Source organism: Cydia splendana, chromosome 22 (assembly GCF_910591565.1).
Source record: "Cydia splendana chromosome 22, ilCydSple1.2, whole genome shotgun sequence".
Classification (NCBI taxonomy): domain Eukaryota; kingdom Metazoa; phylum Arthropoda; class Insecta; order Lepidoptera; family Tortricidae; genus Cydia; species Cydia splendana.
In genome coordinates, this window is record NC_085981.1 from 13,740,618 (window position 1) to 13,755,861 (window position 15,244).

The following is a 15,244-nucleotide window of genomic DNA, read 5'->3' on the forward strand; positions in this document are numbered from 1 at the left end:
TGAGAGAGTTTAATATATAAGTAATTAAGTTATTTGTTTTACAAGGGGGCAAAGTTGTTGTTTAACGTCTCGTGCTAATATTGATACGAGTACCCGAGCAAGCGAAAGATTCCAAAATTGAAAAGTGGAAACTTGAGCGTTGCGATGCAGTCCTTCATCAACGTGTGTCACTACGCCCCGCAATTAATCGATCCATCAAGGATACAGCCCCTTAACTACGTATTTTATTATCTACCCCTTATCGTTAGTGTTATCCACGTGATGTCTTATTACATTACGTATAACATATTCATATACGAGTATGTTACGTCTTTGCCGAGAACAGACGTATCATCTGACAAAATGTTTGGTGTTTCTAGGACAATTAATTGACTAACATTCAGATTTAATTTATAAATAAAATATGTTGATAGAAATAAATAATTGACAAAGATGTGAAGTCAAAATTGGAGAAAAAAGTAAAATTAAAAATAATGTCTGGATCCAAAGAAAGATTTTCTCCATTTGTTAAACAAGTAAGTACAGAGCTATTTGTTTTTTAAACTTTTTAAGTCGAATTGGACGTTTTAAAAGTTAAAACTGTGTTAATTTGTGTAGTTTTTGTAAATGATTTTTGTCAACAGTGTTTCGTGACGACAGGGGTATGCTGCAACGTCATCGGCATCGGGTGTACCCTGGGGTTCCCAGGGGTTCTCCTGCCGCGGCTGCACCAGCTAGGGTCTCCCATCAGACCTAGCAAGGAGATGGAGTCCTGGATTGGTAAGGACTTTATGTCCAAAGTGACAGTCGTTTATCAATAAATGCCAAGTTATAAAGTTTTTGCCAATAATTTCATTTTTGGTGCAAGCTTATCGCTGAGTCTACTTTTCTTTCCAGTGCAACTAATACTCATCGAGACAATTCTAACAACCCCAAGCACAAGTAGGTTGCATTGTTTTATCACAGAGTTCCTATTGGCCACCTCCTGGTCCTGTCTCCATCATCAGACCAGTTCGATCGTACCAGAATATTGCATTGTCATATCACACATCTTACATATGTATGCAAATTTTCAGCTTGATCGGAAACCGGGAAGTGGGATAAATTTAATTAACTTGCTAGATTTGATTACAGTCAGACAGACAACGCAATGGGTGAAGTGAAACTAAAAAAATATAGTAAGTAATTAAAGCTTGTAAAAATGTATCGCGATGTAAGATGCGAATCAATTCCAGCATCGGTGGCGGCGATTTCGATGTTCTTTGGCAACTTCATGACGCCACCGATCATGGGCCGGCTGGGCCGCAAGATGGCGCACTACGCCGTCACGGTGCCCGTGCTGGCAGGCTGGCTCGCCATGATCCTCGCCACCAGCTCTGAGGCAGGTACTTTCATTTCTTCCTTCCTTATTACCGTCCGAAGCGGATCTCGGCCCCCGACTCCAACCAAAGACCTCCTTCTCCAGTTAGGACTTCCAGTTATATAACGTACAGTCAACGGTAAAAATATGGGTGTAGACAACTTACTCAAAAATATGGCCCATAGTTCTTACTTCACTGACATAAGAGTTATGGGACATATTTTTGAGATGATTTGTACACCCATATTTTTACCGTTGACTGTACGTACGTAACGTACGTGGAGATATCTCCAGCGTTACTTGCTAGGTTGTCTAGACGGTCTTCGACCATTCGTACCACCAGAGAACGCCCTTCAGACTGCACAATCGTCACCCTTGGATATTTAAAGTCGACACCACCCATCAAACATCTGTCAAGAGCAAAATGGAACTGTGTAAACTGATAGCAAAATAGCAATCCTTAATTATTATGTCCAAACAGAAATGGTACTAAATATACATAGATAAATACTGACATATCTGTATACATTTTCAGGCGCTGCTAGCCGGGCGCATCCTGCACGGCATCGGCGTGGGCATGATGCTGCCGCTGCGCTCGGTGCTGCTGGGCGAATACAGGCCAAGCCACACCGGATGCGTATGCGTAGACGTGCACGTGCACGTACGCGTCCTGATGCGTTGTATAATACGAAAACTCATACAAGAGGACACACCGCTTGCGTGACGTGTGCGTGACGTGCGCGTACGCGTGACTTGCACGCAACGCAGCTCCGACGAGACAAACCGGCTGCGTGCTGCGTGCACGCGTCCACGCAGCGGAGCGGCAACGTCGCTTCGTTGCGTGCAGTGATGACGTTGTGTTTAACTGCGTTCCCTATGAGAGGGCGAACCGAGCAGGTTCGGACACGCACAGCTCGGTGCTGCATAGGTGCTGTGCGTGTACACGCGCAGCTCGCTTGTATTTATTTACAACTCGGCCGGTGCGCGTGCTGGTTTTTAATATGGATTCAGTGATAAAAGAACAACTAATTAAAATCGTTCGTCAATACGAATGTATATTTACAACATAGCACAAAGATTACAAAAAATACGTCTTATAAAAATTTAATTTCGCCTGTGGGAACAAATCGATGTTAGGTATTAACGATACTATTGGAAAACAAGGTTGTTGTATTGTGAACTATTGTGCGTCGGTGAATAATATTATGTACTCTCAATTATCTCGATTCAAATATGAGATTTTTTTTTCCTCTAATTGCAATGGCGGCATTAGGTGAGCTGCTTCCATTTGCCACGGGAGTTATAATAACATGATGTAGGTACTGTCGCAGGCGTATTTTATTTTACTGCACGCATGACTGAGCTGCAGCGTGCGCCTGCGTGGCGTGTGCAGCACACTGCGTGGCGTGCGTTGCGTGACGTGCGCGTCACCCGGTGTGACAGGGGTGCTGCGCACGTCACGCAGCGCACGCCACGCAGCGTGCTGCACACGCAGCCGGTGTGGCTCGGCCTTACACCAGCCCCCGCAACCGCGGTGGCTTCCTCACCACCATCGCCCTCGCCCAGGGTTTCGGCATCCTATTCGTCCACTTGGTCGGCACCTTCCTCTCCTTCCAACACACGGCTATCATCAGTCTATCCTTCTCTGTCATCAGTTTCCTCATGACTATCTACTCTCCGGAATCACCAAGCTGGCTTGCGACGAATGGACAATATGATAAATGCAGAGAAGTGTTCATATGGCTGAGGGGAGAAGAAGAAATTCCGGAGCTTGAGAAAATGATCGAAACTAGCAAGCATTTAGAACGAACGAACGAACTAATAAGCAAAGGACTTAAGGATATTGTAGCAATAGTGAAAAAGAAAGAATTTAACAAACCTGTTCTTCTCATGTTCGCTGTTTATATCATGTCGAACTTCTCAGGACCGATGCTCTTTGCTTCGTATTCAACTGTGATTTTGCATTTATTGATGGGCCCAGATATTGATGCTCATTTCTGGATGGTGGCGTTTGATATCCAGAGGTTAATCTTCAATATAGGCGCTGTTTATGTGATCAATAAGACTGGGAGAAGGACGATGATGTTCGCTACGGGAGCTCTCTGTGCTGGCAGTCATCTCGCTCAGGCCGGTTACGTTTTTGCTAAAGCCAACAACTACCTTCCATTTGACTCGCTGTGGATCCCTGGGATACTCGTGAGTCTTCAGGTTCTATCATTTGCTGTAGGCATGATTCCGCTGCCAAGCGTGATAGCAGGGGAAGTGTATCCGTTACAATACAGGAGTTTGGCAGGCAGCGTTAGTATAGTGGCATCAGCGGCATCGATATTGCTGGTTCTTAAGACGTTCCCTGGTCTGATATCTGGCATCGGCTTGCAAGGGGCTTATCTACTGTACACGGGGGTCATTGTAGCGGGGCTGGCTGTGGTCTTGTTCCTGCTGCCGGAGACTAGAGGCAGAACGCTACAGCAGATTGAGGAATGCTTCAGAGGAGAGCCTTTCGAGCCTGAACGTGAACGTGGCAAAGAATTAGACCCATTAAATATAACTGAAGAGGAAAAGATGCTTGCTTGAATCAGCACTAAGTGGAAAGACATAAAATATAAATGTAAGTCTTACTGACTGATAATTTTGACTTAAATAGAGCTGCCAGATCACCCGAGCTGAGCCGTTGAACAGCTACCAGGGACCCGGTTATAGAAATAAAGATAATTAATATGAAATATTAAAGTACCTTCTTAAGTAGGTAATGTTATTGTTGTGTAAGTTTTTTTAATTTACTTACCGCTTTTTTGTAACACGTTTTACTATCCAGTATCTTCTTGAATATGAAAAACTGTAGACCTACAAGCAAAATTTCAGTTTCATCAAAATTGCTAGTGTAAATACGACAGGGCCGCCCAGTGTTTTCCCAACCGCCGACTTCACAGACGAATAAGAGTCCGTCGAAGCTAGCTTTGCACGGGCTTGAACAGAACAAAGTCAGGGAGTGTCATTACAAACATCATATTTCCATAGAAAAATACATTAATGATGACATTTCCACGCTGTGTCATTGCAAATGTCATACAAAGTTAGGTCCGATAAATCGCTGGCCCCATATTACAGGGTTCTATGTTACATTTTCAAGATAGTTGAAATTCGACTTAATGTCACTATGACAATGTTCAAATTTCAGTTCGATAAAAGTGAAACATAGAACCCTGTAATATTGGGGCAGCGAAATGTGGTTGGTTGTTCAACCCTCGTGACACATACTAAACTTGATCGTCTCGTTGTACTACGCCATTCAGAGGCAATTTCACACGCTTCGGCACGCGGACAGGCATAATATTACCTCGAGGTCGTATAACAAAACTCTTTGACTATAGCTGGCCCTTATCTCTTTGCAATAAGGTTGAAAATTGCCAGTTAACTGTGTGGACGGTGGTGCGTGAACCCCATGGTCGATTGTCAGTCAAGTTCTCTATGAGTACAAACAGCTACACTCCTAACTGTACATCGGTGGACCTTATAACAAAAGGCATAAGGTCCACCGATGTACAGTTAACAGTGTGTGCGATGGTATGTACCAGCATAACGTGACTTTAAGAGCAGTAATAACTTACTTAATAATACTTTTTTATGATGATGCTCTCCTGACCGATTTCGGCCCCAGCGACTGTGTGCTCTGGACTAGGCAATTTTATCTCGTGTTATTAGAGTGTAGCTGATCCACTCTCTGATGCGCTCTTAGGTGGCTCACGTACCCTATCTTCTTGCTAAATACTCGAGCGCATTTTGGGCACGTCAGCACCTACATAGTTGTAGGAAATTGAGGTTGGCGGCCGAGCCTTAAGCTCATCACGTTTTTTGTCGAACTCACTGCGGCGTTCCGTCTCAAAAATGCTAACTCTATCATTAATGAGGCGCTATCTAGCTAAATCTATCATGTCGGTGGGTGGCAAACAAGCATACGGCCCGATGGTAAGCGTTCAACGTAGCCTATGGACGCCTGCAACTCTATATCTCATACTTTGTACACACACACATACACACACCGTTACTCGACACATACTATTTATGTATATTCTATTTTTAACAAATATTTATATTATCCACAATTACAAATATACAAATACATATAAATACATATATATATATATATATATATATATCGATGTATATATATATATATATACATATTTCATACATACATCGACTAGCGCTGCACTGGTCGTTCATAACTGTAGGTTTATTTAAGGTTCTGACGGAAGATCAGCGCTGCGGTCTCCGCAGTATTTTATGCTGAGTCAGCGCCTATTTCTTTACCACAACACATGACCCTCTACTTATGTAAAATATGTCAAATATGTAAATTGCTATTATTGCTATTAGTGTAAAATTGTATGTTGCCTTTTAATTTTTTTTGTCTCTTGTTAACTTTCCTTTTGTCTCTTGTTATTATTTATTGTGTCACAAAGCATGTAAGTTGTGGTTGAATAAAGATTTTATCTATCTATCTATCTATCTATAGGTGTGTTACATACGCCGACCCTTTAAAAACCTGTAGGTACACTCTTTTTTGAAGAAGCCAATATTGTAGCCCCTCGAGAAAACCTCGGCAAGGAGCTCATTCCACAGTCAGAGAGCGTCCGCTGGAGGAAATTCCTTTTAGAGCCCGCGCAGACAGACAGCGGTCTGGAGTTCCAAGTTCTGCGTTCAGAGTTCTGCGTTTTGACCGCCGAGAGTTCCAACGCACACAGGAGGCGTTCCAATTCTTGCGTTCCATTTCTCTCTTATATTCGGCTACGACTCGGCAAGTGATTATGATAGCTCTACTGACTTATTATGATAGACCTTCCAACTTCCAGCTAAACATGTTATCCGCTTTGTTACCGCTGTCGTCATCGGCTGACATTATAATCACAACGGCTTATTCATCTTTTTTCTCGGGATCTCACTTTGTTACCGCTTTTTTATACCCAGCTGCAAAAGTGCACGGCCACTGGTCAATGGCAAGTGATTATGCAGCTCGAGGCGATGAATTAAACTTAGAAATTCGTTGAAGCGTTGAAATCACTTAAGTACTTATATAAAGTATAGTCTCTTCTCTTTCCGAACAGACTCTAAATTGTGACGTTCCACGGGAAAAGGTACCTTATGAGGGTTTCTAGTTTCGGAGATATGAAATGTTTTGTAAAGAGGTGAAAAATGCTCAATTTTTTTTTATTGTGTGATCTGAAACCTTAATGCGTAACGTTTGTTTACCTGTTTTTATTTTTGTTATAAGTTAGTTATAAACCTAGTAATGTCGTCTCAGAGTTTAGTAGAAAAGGTACCTTATGGAAAAAAGATTGAAAATTCCCAAAAAAACTAGTCAATACGGGAAAAGAAGTTTGGTAGATTGGTAACTGTATTAGCATTCTGCAAAACTAATTTGATAATTTCAGTTCTGGTTGGGGCGCCTCGCAAATATTATAACCGTACATAGACCGACATCACAAATCCAAGTAGATTGCTATTATGGGTCAAACAGATCACTGTGTTATGTCTTTCCTGTAGACATACACAAGAGTTAAGGGCTATAAAGGTTAATTTTCTTATTTAACCCTTATCCACGTGAAAAGGTCCTCCTTTTATTTAAAGAACTATGATAAAATCATTACTTACATGCCCACAAGCTGTTAACTATTGCCCACAGGAGAGAAAACTAGTGTGTTATCGCGAACAGCACATTTTTCTCTCCTGTGGGCAATAGTTAACAGCTTGTGGGCATGTAAGCAATGATTTTATCATAGTTCTCTAAATAAAAGGAGGACCTTTTCACGTGGATAAGGGTTAAATAAGAAAATTAACCTATATAGCCCTTAACTCTTGTGTATGTCTACAGGAAAGACATAACACAGTGATCTGTTTGACCCTATACCAAAGTTACTCTCGTCAAGTCTTTCTTAACTAGAATAATCTTCATTTGGTTTGGTCGCATCCAGTAAATCAGCCATTGGTTTGCTGAAAAATGCCAATACCCGACGCATTACCTTATGGAATATCTGAGGTCATTGAACCTCAATGCCGCTTATCTTCAATAGCAACCGAAATATATTATTGATAAGAAATAGACGATTTATACCATCTTAACTCCAAAATATTATTAGTTTATCCTAACTGTTCCATCATCATCATGCCTCATCATGTAACTTGACCACAAGGTACCTTTTCATTACATACAAATTATTGGTCTTTTTTAAGATTATTATGACGAAGAACTAATTAAATTTGGGGCAGTTTAATGTAAATTAATATTTTCTATTCATAAAAGATAAACTGTAATATGATTGATATTTTGTAGTGATGTATTATTAGATTTATTTTCATAAGGTACCTTTTCGTAAATGTATGGAGCAAATACTGTTATTGTTATGTAAGTTTAAAGTGGCATAAGGGGTTAAATATAGTATTTAGTTGGGGATTTAGGATTTATTTCATTTGAATGACAGAATTTCTTTCATATGTGCTCAGAAAAATTGATTGTGTGTCACATTAAAAGTAAAAATATTCAATTTTGTGATTTTATATGAAAAAGTCAGAAAATACATTTTCACCTCTAAATCGGTATTGTTTTTTGCTTAAACTGTCTGTCAGTGTCGTTTTCTAATAGATAAAATTTAAATCTTGAGAGCTCATTGCAATCAATCGTAAAAATGAAATAAAACTTTATTTTCAAGAGATTGGTTAGTATACACATAAATCAGTCGATATCAAAAGTTTCTATTTGCATTACAGAACAAGTCGCAATATTTTTTTAATCTCAGATATATAAGGTATTATTATTTGTAGTCAACTATGTAACTTACTTCAGGAACATAGTTTTTTAGGCGGCTAAACTTAAAACTTCTCTATCGTAAAGTTGCTCATTTCACAACATTATTTTCAAAAAATCATATCTCTGTAACTACGCAACCTAGCAGGTTGATCGTTTGTGTTATCGATAGCTTATTTATTGTAGATTACTGGGGTATGCATAACTCCATACCCGCCATAAGGTACCTTTGACCGTGGGACGTCACAATTAATGTTGTATTAATCAGAAACGTCTGCAAACTATACCTAACCGCATTCTTCTTCTTTGTCGCCACACTCTTGTCAGAGTGGTCGTGGTCGTCATATCAGGGCCGGTGGCAAGCTTCACAATCCGTCGCCGTTCTTCCCGTACTGTAGCCCTTCTTGTAAATTCATGGAGTGGTTCATTGAATGCATTTTTGACTAGGTCTGACCAACGCATTGATGACCTACCGCGCCTTGTGCCTTCGACTTTTCGATACCTACCATAATGCTTATAAATAAAGGAAAAGTGGGAAAACTCGCTGTCTCGGCCGAGACTCGATCTCGCAACTCCGGGATCCGGGATGCCAGCCCGCCGCTCTAAGCTAGCGAGACTTACCCACCCGTTGTGGTATCGTTTGAGGCAATGTGTAGTGGGGCAGACTGTAAGTCGTATCGTATGTTGGTTCGTTGGCAGTATTACCCTTGAGCAGGCATGGAGTATATTTCGTTTTATTCGTATGTTCGCTCGTTGGAAATATTGCCTATTGAGCGAACACAAATAGCAACAAAACAGTGTTATCGTGGGAACGGCGCTTGCGCAGAAGGGGCATTCATGCTCAAACGGCCGTCACCTATTCATCCCACTAACATTACTTGCATCTTTTATACAACCATTGCAGCAGTTGTCCGTGAGATAGTACCTACCTAATGTAATTTGAGCTTATAATTACAGTCATCAAAAGTAGTTGATCAGACAACGCGTCAAAAGTAGGTATCTACCATTCTCATACTTACATAATGTCCATTCAATTCCTTTTTAACCGACTTCAATTTCATAGAAGGAGGAGGTTCTGTATTCGGTTGTGGCTATTTTTTTTTTTTTTTTTTTCTATGTACGTTCACCGATTACTCCGACATCCGTAGTCCAATTTGAGTAATTCTTTTTTTGTTTGAAAGAAGCTACCTCCGAGTTGGTCCCATTTTAATTTGGTTCTGTTCTGATGATGGGATCCATGAGGAATTGAGGGAACTCCTCAATTTTTAAAGGCACATGCATGGTGTTTTGGGCGTTTTCTTAAGCAACTCGAGCATTTTCTCCCGAAAACCACCAATTTGATGAAGTATACCTGATGATGATGATTACTTTGATGATAATGATGATGATTTCTTTAAATGTAAGTATGTTCAGCGATTACTCCGGCACCTGTGATCCGATTTGAGTAATTCTTTTTTTGTTTGGAAGAAGTTACCTCCAAGGTGTTTCCGTATTACTTTTGGTTCTGGTCTGATGATGGAATCCATGAGGAATTGAGGGAACTCCTCAATTTTTAAAGGCACGTGTTAAGTGATTTCGGGGTTTTCTAAAGTAACTCGAGCATTTGCTTCCGAAAACCACCAATTTGATGTACTGCAACTGTAGCCTTACCACGAGTTTGACATTGACACATTCGCTAACGTCTTATGCATCTAAATGTAACTTTTTATGCATCTCGCTCACACTAAGGTTAGTACGAGCGAGATGCATAGGAAGCAAGTTACAAACATGCTAGCGAATATATCAATGTCAAACTCATGGTAAGCTGGTAAGGCTACTGATCGGGGGTTAGGAGTTAAGGGGTCAGGGATTAAGGGGTCGGGGAATGGCGGTTGAAGGGTTGCTGGTTCAGGATCGAGGGGTTCCTGGATCAGGGGTTGATGTGCTGTGAGGTTGAGTGATCGGGGGGCTGAGGGATTGGGTCAGTGGCGGGGCGGGCGGATGGATTTAGTTGACAGGAATTATAATTTCCTAGACGGACTCGAGAAAATTTCTGGTTCAGGGTCGAGGGGTTCCTGGATCAGGGGTTGATGCGCTGTGAGGTTGAGTGATCGGGGCGTTGAGGGATTGGGTCAGTGGTGGGGCGGAGGATGGATTTAGTGTAGTAGTGACAGGAATTATAATTTCCCAGACGGACTCGAGAAAATTCCAGATTACATATTTATTAAAGAAATAGGTACACGAATTTAGTGTTAAACATGATCTTGTTTTTCATTCATGCGTCGCGCTCTTAACAATGCGTTAAAACTAAAAATGGAAAAATAAAAACTTTTTACAAAAAAAGCAAACCGACTTCAAAAAGGATGAAATAAAATATTATCCTTTTTGAAGTCTATGCGTTACCAACTGATATGTTTGAAGTCGGTGCCAAGCCAAGTAGTAACAATACCAGTCAAAAATAATCAGCTTTATGGCTATAAATCCCATTAGAACTGTACTAATAACTATTACAAATGTGTAAGTAATTCTGTCTGCCTCTTTGTCGCCTTTTCATGGCTAAACAACTGAACCGCTTTAGGTGAAATTTGGCAAGAAGGTAAATTTCTTGAATTGTTTTATATTTTGAAATGTAGTCCTCTGGATAAGGGACGGGAAATTACTCAGTCCCAATCTCACACTTGCGTGCTATAGACTGTTCGAGCAATAGTAAGAAATGCTCTTTAAAAAATACGACGGAAAAAAAATGCATTGGATTTCCACTAATGTGCCGACAAACATGGTACAGACTGCGCCAAGAAGGTTTGATCGTGTGTTCTGAGGTGTGTTCTTAGATACAATCGGCGTCAAAGATATGTTTACACTTTTGCACCTTACACCTTTGTTATAAGGCGAAAAGTGTAAACATATTTTTAACGTCGACTGTACCTACAGAAAGTATGTTCATTGTCGTCGTGTAAGGCAATCCAACGTAGGTACATCCTTATCGAATCGCACCAAAATCATGGTATGCTTCAAAATTTGGCTTGGCACCGACTTCAAACATATCAGTTGGTAACGCATAGACTTCAAAAAGGATAATATTTTATTTCATCCTTTTTGAAGTCGGTTTGCTTTTTTTGTAAAAAGTTTTTATTGTGTAATGTGTTTAGGTATGTTTATCCTATAAAATTTGTATGTATTTATATCCTTTATCTTCTGGTACCTTGTTGTACATTTTGCTGCATTTGTCACCTTCTTTTCACTCTTTCCTCTCATCTACTCAAAGGTTATCTGGAAAAGAGCCCTCAAAGGGATAAGTTCGCCTTTGTACTTCTTACTAATTTTATGTTATTTTTAATGTCTTTTTGTACAATAATACTACTACTACTATTAAGGGCTATAATTGCTATAAGCTCCATACTTGACGTAGGTAGCCCTTGGCAAGAAAACCTAGCGCGGTCCGACTCTATGTAATAATAATAAGCTCGTCAATAATGATGTTTAAAAATTAGAATTGTTGCAGTATCGGACTACAGTTATCTACTTCAGTTGACAGTAATAGACCTATTCGCTCCGTGCATGACTGTGGCGCCACTGGCGCCGCCCTAGTGGGTTATTTGACTGTTGGTAGCTGCCAAATAGTATGAAGAATTGAAGATGTCGCCCATATTCGTGTCGTTCATATTTTCGTCACGACGTGCGTTGGCGTCGCTTGTACGTATTTCCGTCACCTCCAGCTTCGGACATAGTTCTCTAGTATAGTGGAGCTGACTGTGGGACTAATAGGGTTTGCACGACGGATCTGAAATGTATGGGAAGATCTGCGGTTCCGGATCCGATCCTGATAATTTCATAAGTACATTTCGGATCATTGAAAACCCTATGTGGAACGCATGCGGCGCACGCGCCGCGCTCAGTATGCGCAGGGGCGCCCGCACTCTCGCCGACACGGATCTAAAAACAACCGGAATATTTCACTCGGTATGTTCTCCCTAGAACTTCGATTAGTTGATATCGCCTTTAAAAAAAAATTAAAAAACCGGACAAGTGCGAGTCGGAGTCGCCCACCGAGCTAGGGTTCCGTACTTTTTAGTATTTGTTGTTACCGTAAAATGGGGTGAGTAGGGTTCGCGGGGAGAGTTGGGTTATGAATGGGGAGAGAAGGATTGAAAGGGGGGTGAGATGGGTTTTTAAGGCTACTGCTACAAAAATAATGTATTCCAATTTAAAATGGAGCTATAGTAATACTCATAATAAAAAAAAATCGATCCAACAATCTTCCAAAATCACCTTTGTATGAAAACCCAACTCACCCCAAATACGAGGGACTACGGGGCGAGGTGGGAGTTCCTGTTTATCGTCAAAGTTATGAAATGGAACTACCCAAAATAAAATAAAAACTAAAATACAAAAGTCCGGAACACTTATTATATACACCATTCAGTTTGCATATGTAAAAATAAAATGCCATTTTACGGTACCTATAGCGGCAACATACATCATCTGTGAAAATTTCATTTCAACCGTCTTAGCTATCACGGTTCATTGAGATTTGAGATACAGCCTGGTGACAGACAGAAGACAGACGGACAGTGGAGTCTTAGTAATAGCTGGTAATAGGGTCCCGATTTAACCCTTTGGGTACGGAACTCTAAAAAGAATATTGTTTTTGATATTCTAAAAACTTTTAGTGCTTATTCTTGTATATTGTATTATTGCTCTATCATTGTTACGATAGCATGGTTGAATGATAATGATAGTTAACTACGATTGAGGACAAAGATAACTGCCTATCTACAGGATCCAGTCGCTTCGGTTTGTAAGTTTGTATGCGAATGCGACTTTTATTTTAATCTTTATTGCACAAAAGAAAACACATTTTTCAAAAGGCGGACTCAATGCTATGTAACTATGTGTACTCTTTACTCTTTCCCACAGACAAAACATCCTCCAGACTTAGCATAGTCGCGCTACCCCCTCTGCCACGCATACGGTAATTTTACTCCATGTTCGAGTCGAAAGTGTCTTTGTGTGACGTCCATGAACTCGTTCGTCGTTTGAACGGACTAATCACGGCACGGGATCTCGCTCACCTCGTCCCGCGCACCCCCGCATTTTTGGCATCATCGGTTGCATGAAATAATTGCTCTAAACTCGGTCTAGAGGATTCCTAGTTTCTAGCTCTTTCCATACAAACTAAGCATCTCCCTACTAGTCCCCACTTTACCCACTATCTAGGCACCGAAACTTGTGATTTCACACAAAATCTTTGCAAAGGGCTCCATAGACTTTGCATAGCATGCAAATTTCGATATGATATAAGCTACGGTGAAACAAATTTGCCGCAAACGATAAAATGCCGCAATGCGTCGAAATTCGCATGCGACATTTTCATGTTATACCTATCGTGTAATTTGGCAATTTTATTATATACTGGGGGCCTAGCCTCTCTTTCTATCGCACTAATAATGAGTAGAGTAAGAGTGATAGAGAAACAAAAGCCTTTCGTTTCATTTTCTGCAAACGGTGTTGTCATCTTGGTTAAGCCCCCGATAGTGGAGCATGCTAATACAAGCCACCATTGGCAAAACCGTGTACATTAAATTATATTAGAAAAAACCTTGTAAACGAGTTGAACGAGTGGAAATCTGTTTTGAGTAGACAGCCTACTATAGGTATACGTGACACACGTGCACTTTAGCGATGTGACGTGCGTTCGCGGAACGATCGGAATGTCCACAGAAGTAGGTATGCCTACACTGATATGCCGTGATATTCTGAATTTTTATTAGGATGAGAAAGAATATTGCAGACATTAGGTTCTAAATGGAGCACCTTTCTTTGTGGTAAGTAAAATAGGTACTTACTATCATATCTATACACTTAATATCATAGATGTATCACTACACTTGTTGTCTGTGTATCATCTCCCCGCTGTGAAATATTAGGTAGGTAGGTACCTGCCAATATTATCTACAGCACAGCTAAAACCTACCACCATAGTATTGACTCAGCAGGGCGCGCCTAACCCCCCTCCCCCCTACCATAACCACTCCCCTCCCCCGTCAGCCGCGTGTCAAGGTCGCCGCGCCCGCGCAGCCTCCGCGCTGACGCGACGCTTCATCTCATCTCTGTCTAATGTTAGCTTATAATATATCATGCAGGTAAAGATTACTCATCACTATTAATCAATACTTAGGATATTGTTTTAGGGTTATGTGATTATCCTGTCACATTGCTATGGCCTTAACTTGGACCACACACAAAAATCTTTAATTATCTACCGCAATCAATAAAATAATTAGAAAATACAAAATTATTAAAAAAAAGCACTTAATATATTATTTAATAGACACTTTCTACACGCTGCTGGAGTTTTTTGATGAGGTATTCATTATTTTCCCGACAATAATACTTACATTCTGTGCTGCCAAAATCATGAGCTTGTGCTTCTAACCTGGCAAAGTGTATGCCTATATAAAATTCCTACGAAAATATGACGTTTATAGTGCCACTCCACACTTTCTCACGTCAAAGGCGGTGCACAGTGAGTCGTATCGTATGCATCCCTGGTTCAAGTTCGCGATCCCGTTGATGTCTTGTGTTCCAGAAAATGGACTTCCGATTGAGTCTAAGATTTACTATTCAAAATAGACTCACAGTTAGGTTTAGGTTGTTTATTTTACTGGCCACATTAGTATATTGTTCGTAATGATGTATTGCGAAACATAGGTATTGTTAAATAGGTATATCTATAAGGAAAAGTCCATTTATGCGTCGATTGTGTAGGCTTAATTCACGAAGCGTACAGTCAAGTGTAAAAATATGGGTGCATACCTGCAACTTACTCAAAAATATGACCCATAAGTCCTTAATTCGCTAACATGAGAGCTATGGGACATATTTGTGAGTATTAAGAGTATAATTTCCAGTTGTTTTGTGTGGATGAGAAGATAAATGAAGGGCCGATTGGCTTGCTATTGTCACTATTGTCACTCGACTCACTCGACGGAAAACTGCAAGGACGAACGACTATAGTCATTATTGTACTCAATTGTATTGACTATCGGTCACTTTGCTTTATACTAAGTTTTTCTATACCAGGTACTAAAATTACAGTCCGCGCGGGGCGGGGTGACGGGTGA

General features: G+C 40.6%; 1 protein-coding gene across 1 annotated transcript; it reads left to right on the plus strand.

Moving 5' to 3' along the window:
- Positions 1–473: 473 nt before the first annotated feature.
- On the plus strand, positions 474–3,984 carry LOC134801648 (facilitated trehalose transporter Tret1-like). The gene is made up of 5 exons (XM_063774266.1): positions 474–515; positions 624–759; positions 1,215–1,360; positions 1,875–2,000; positions 2,783–3,984. Exons 1-5 carry the CDS (start codon positions 474–476, stop codon positions 3,911–3,913), a joined length of 1,581 nt encoding a protein of 526 aa, XP_063630336.1. The 3' UTR covers positions 3,914–3,984.
- The last annotated feature ends 11,260 nt before the right edge of the window (positions 3,985–15,244 follow it).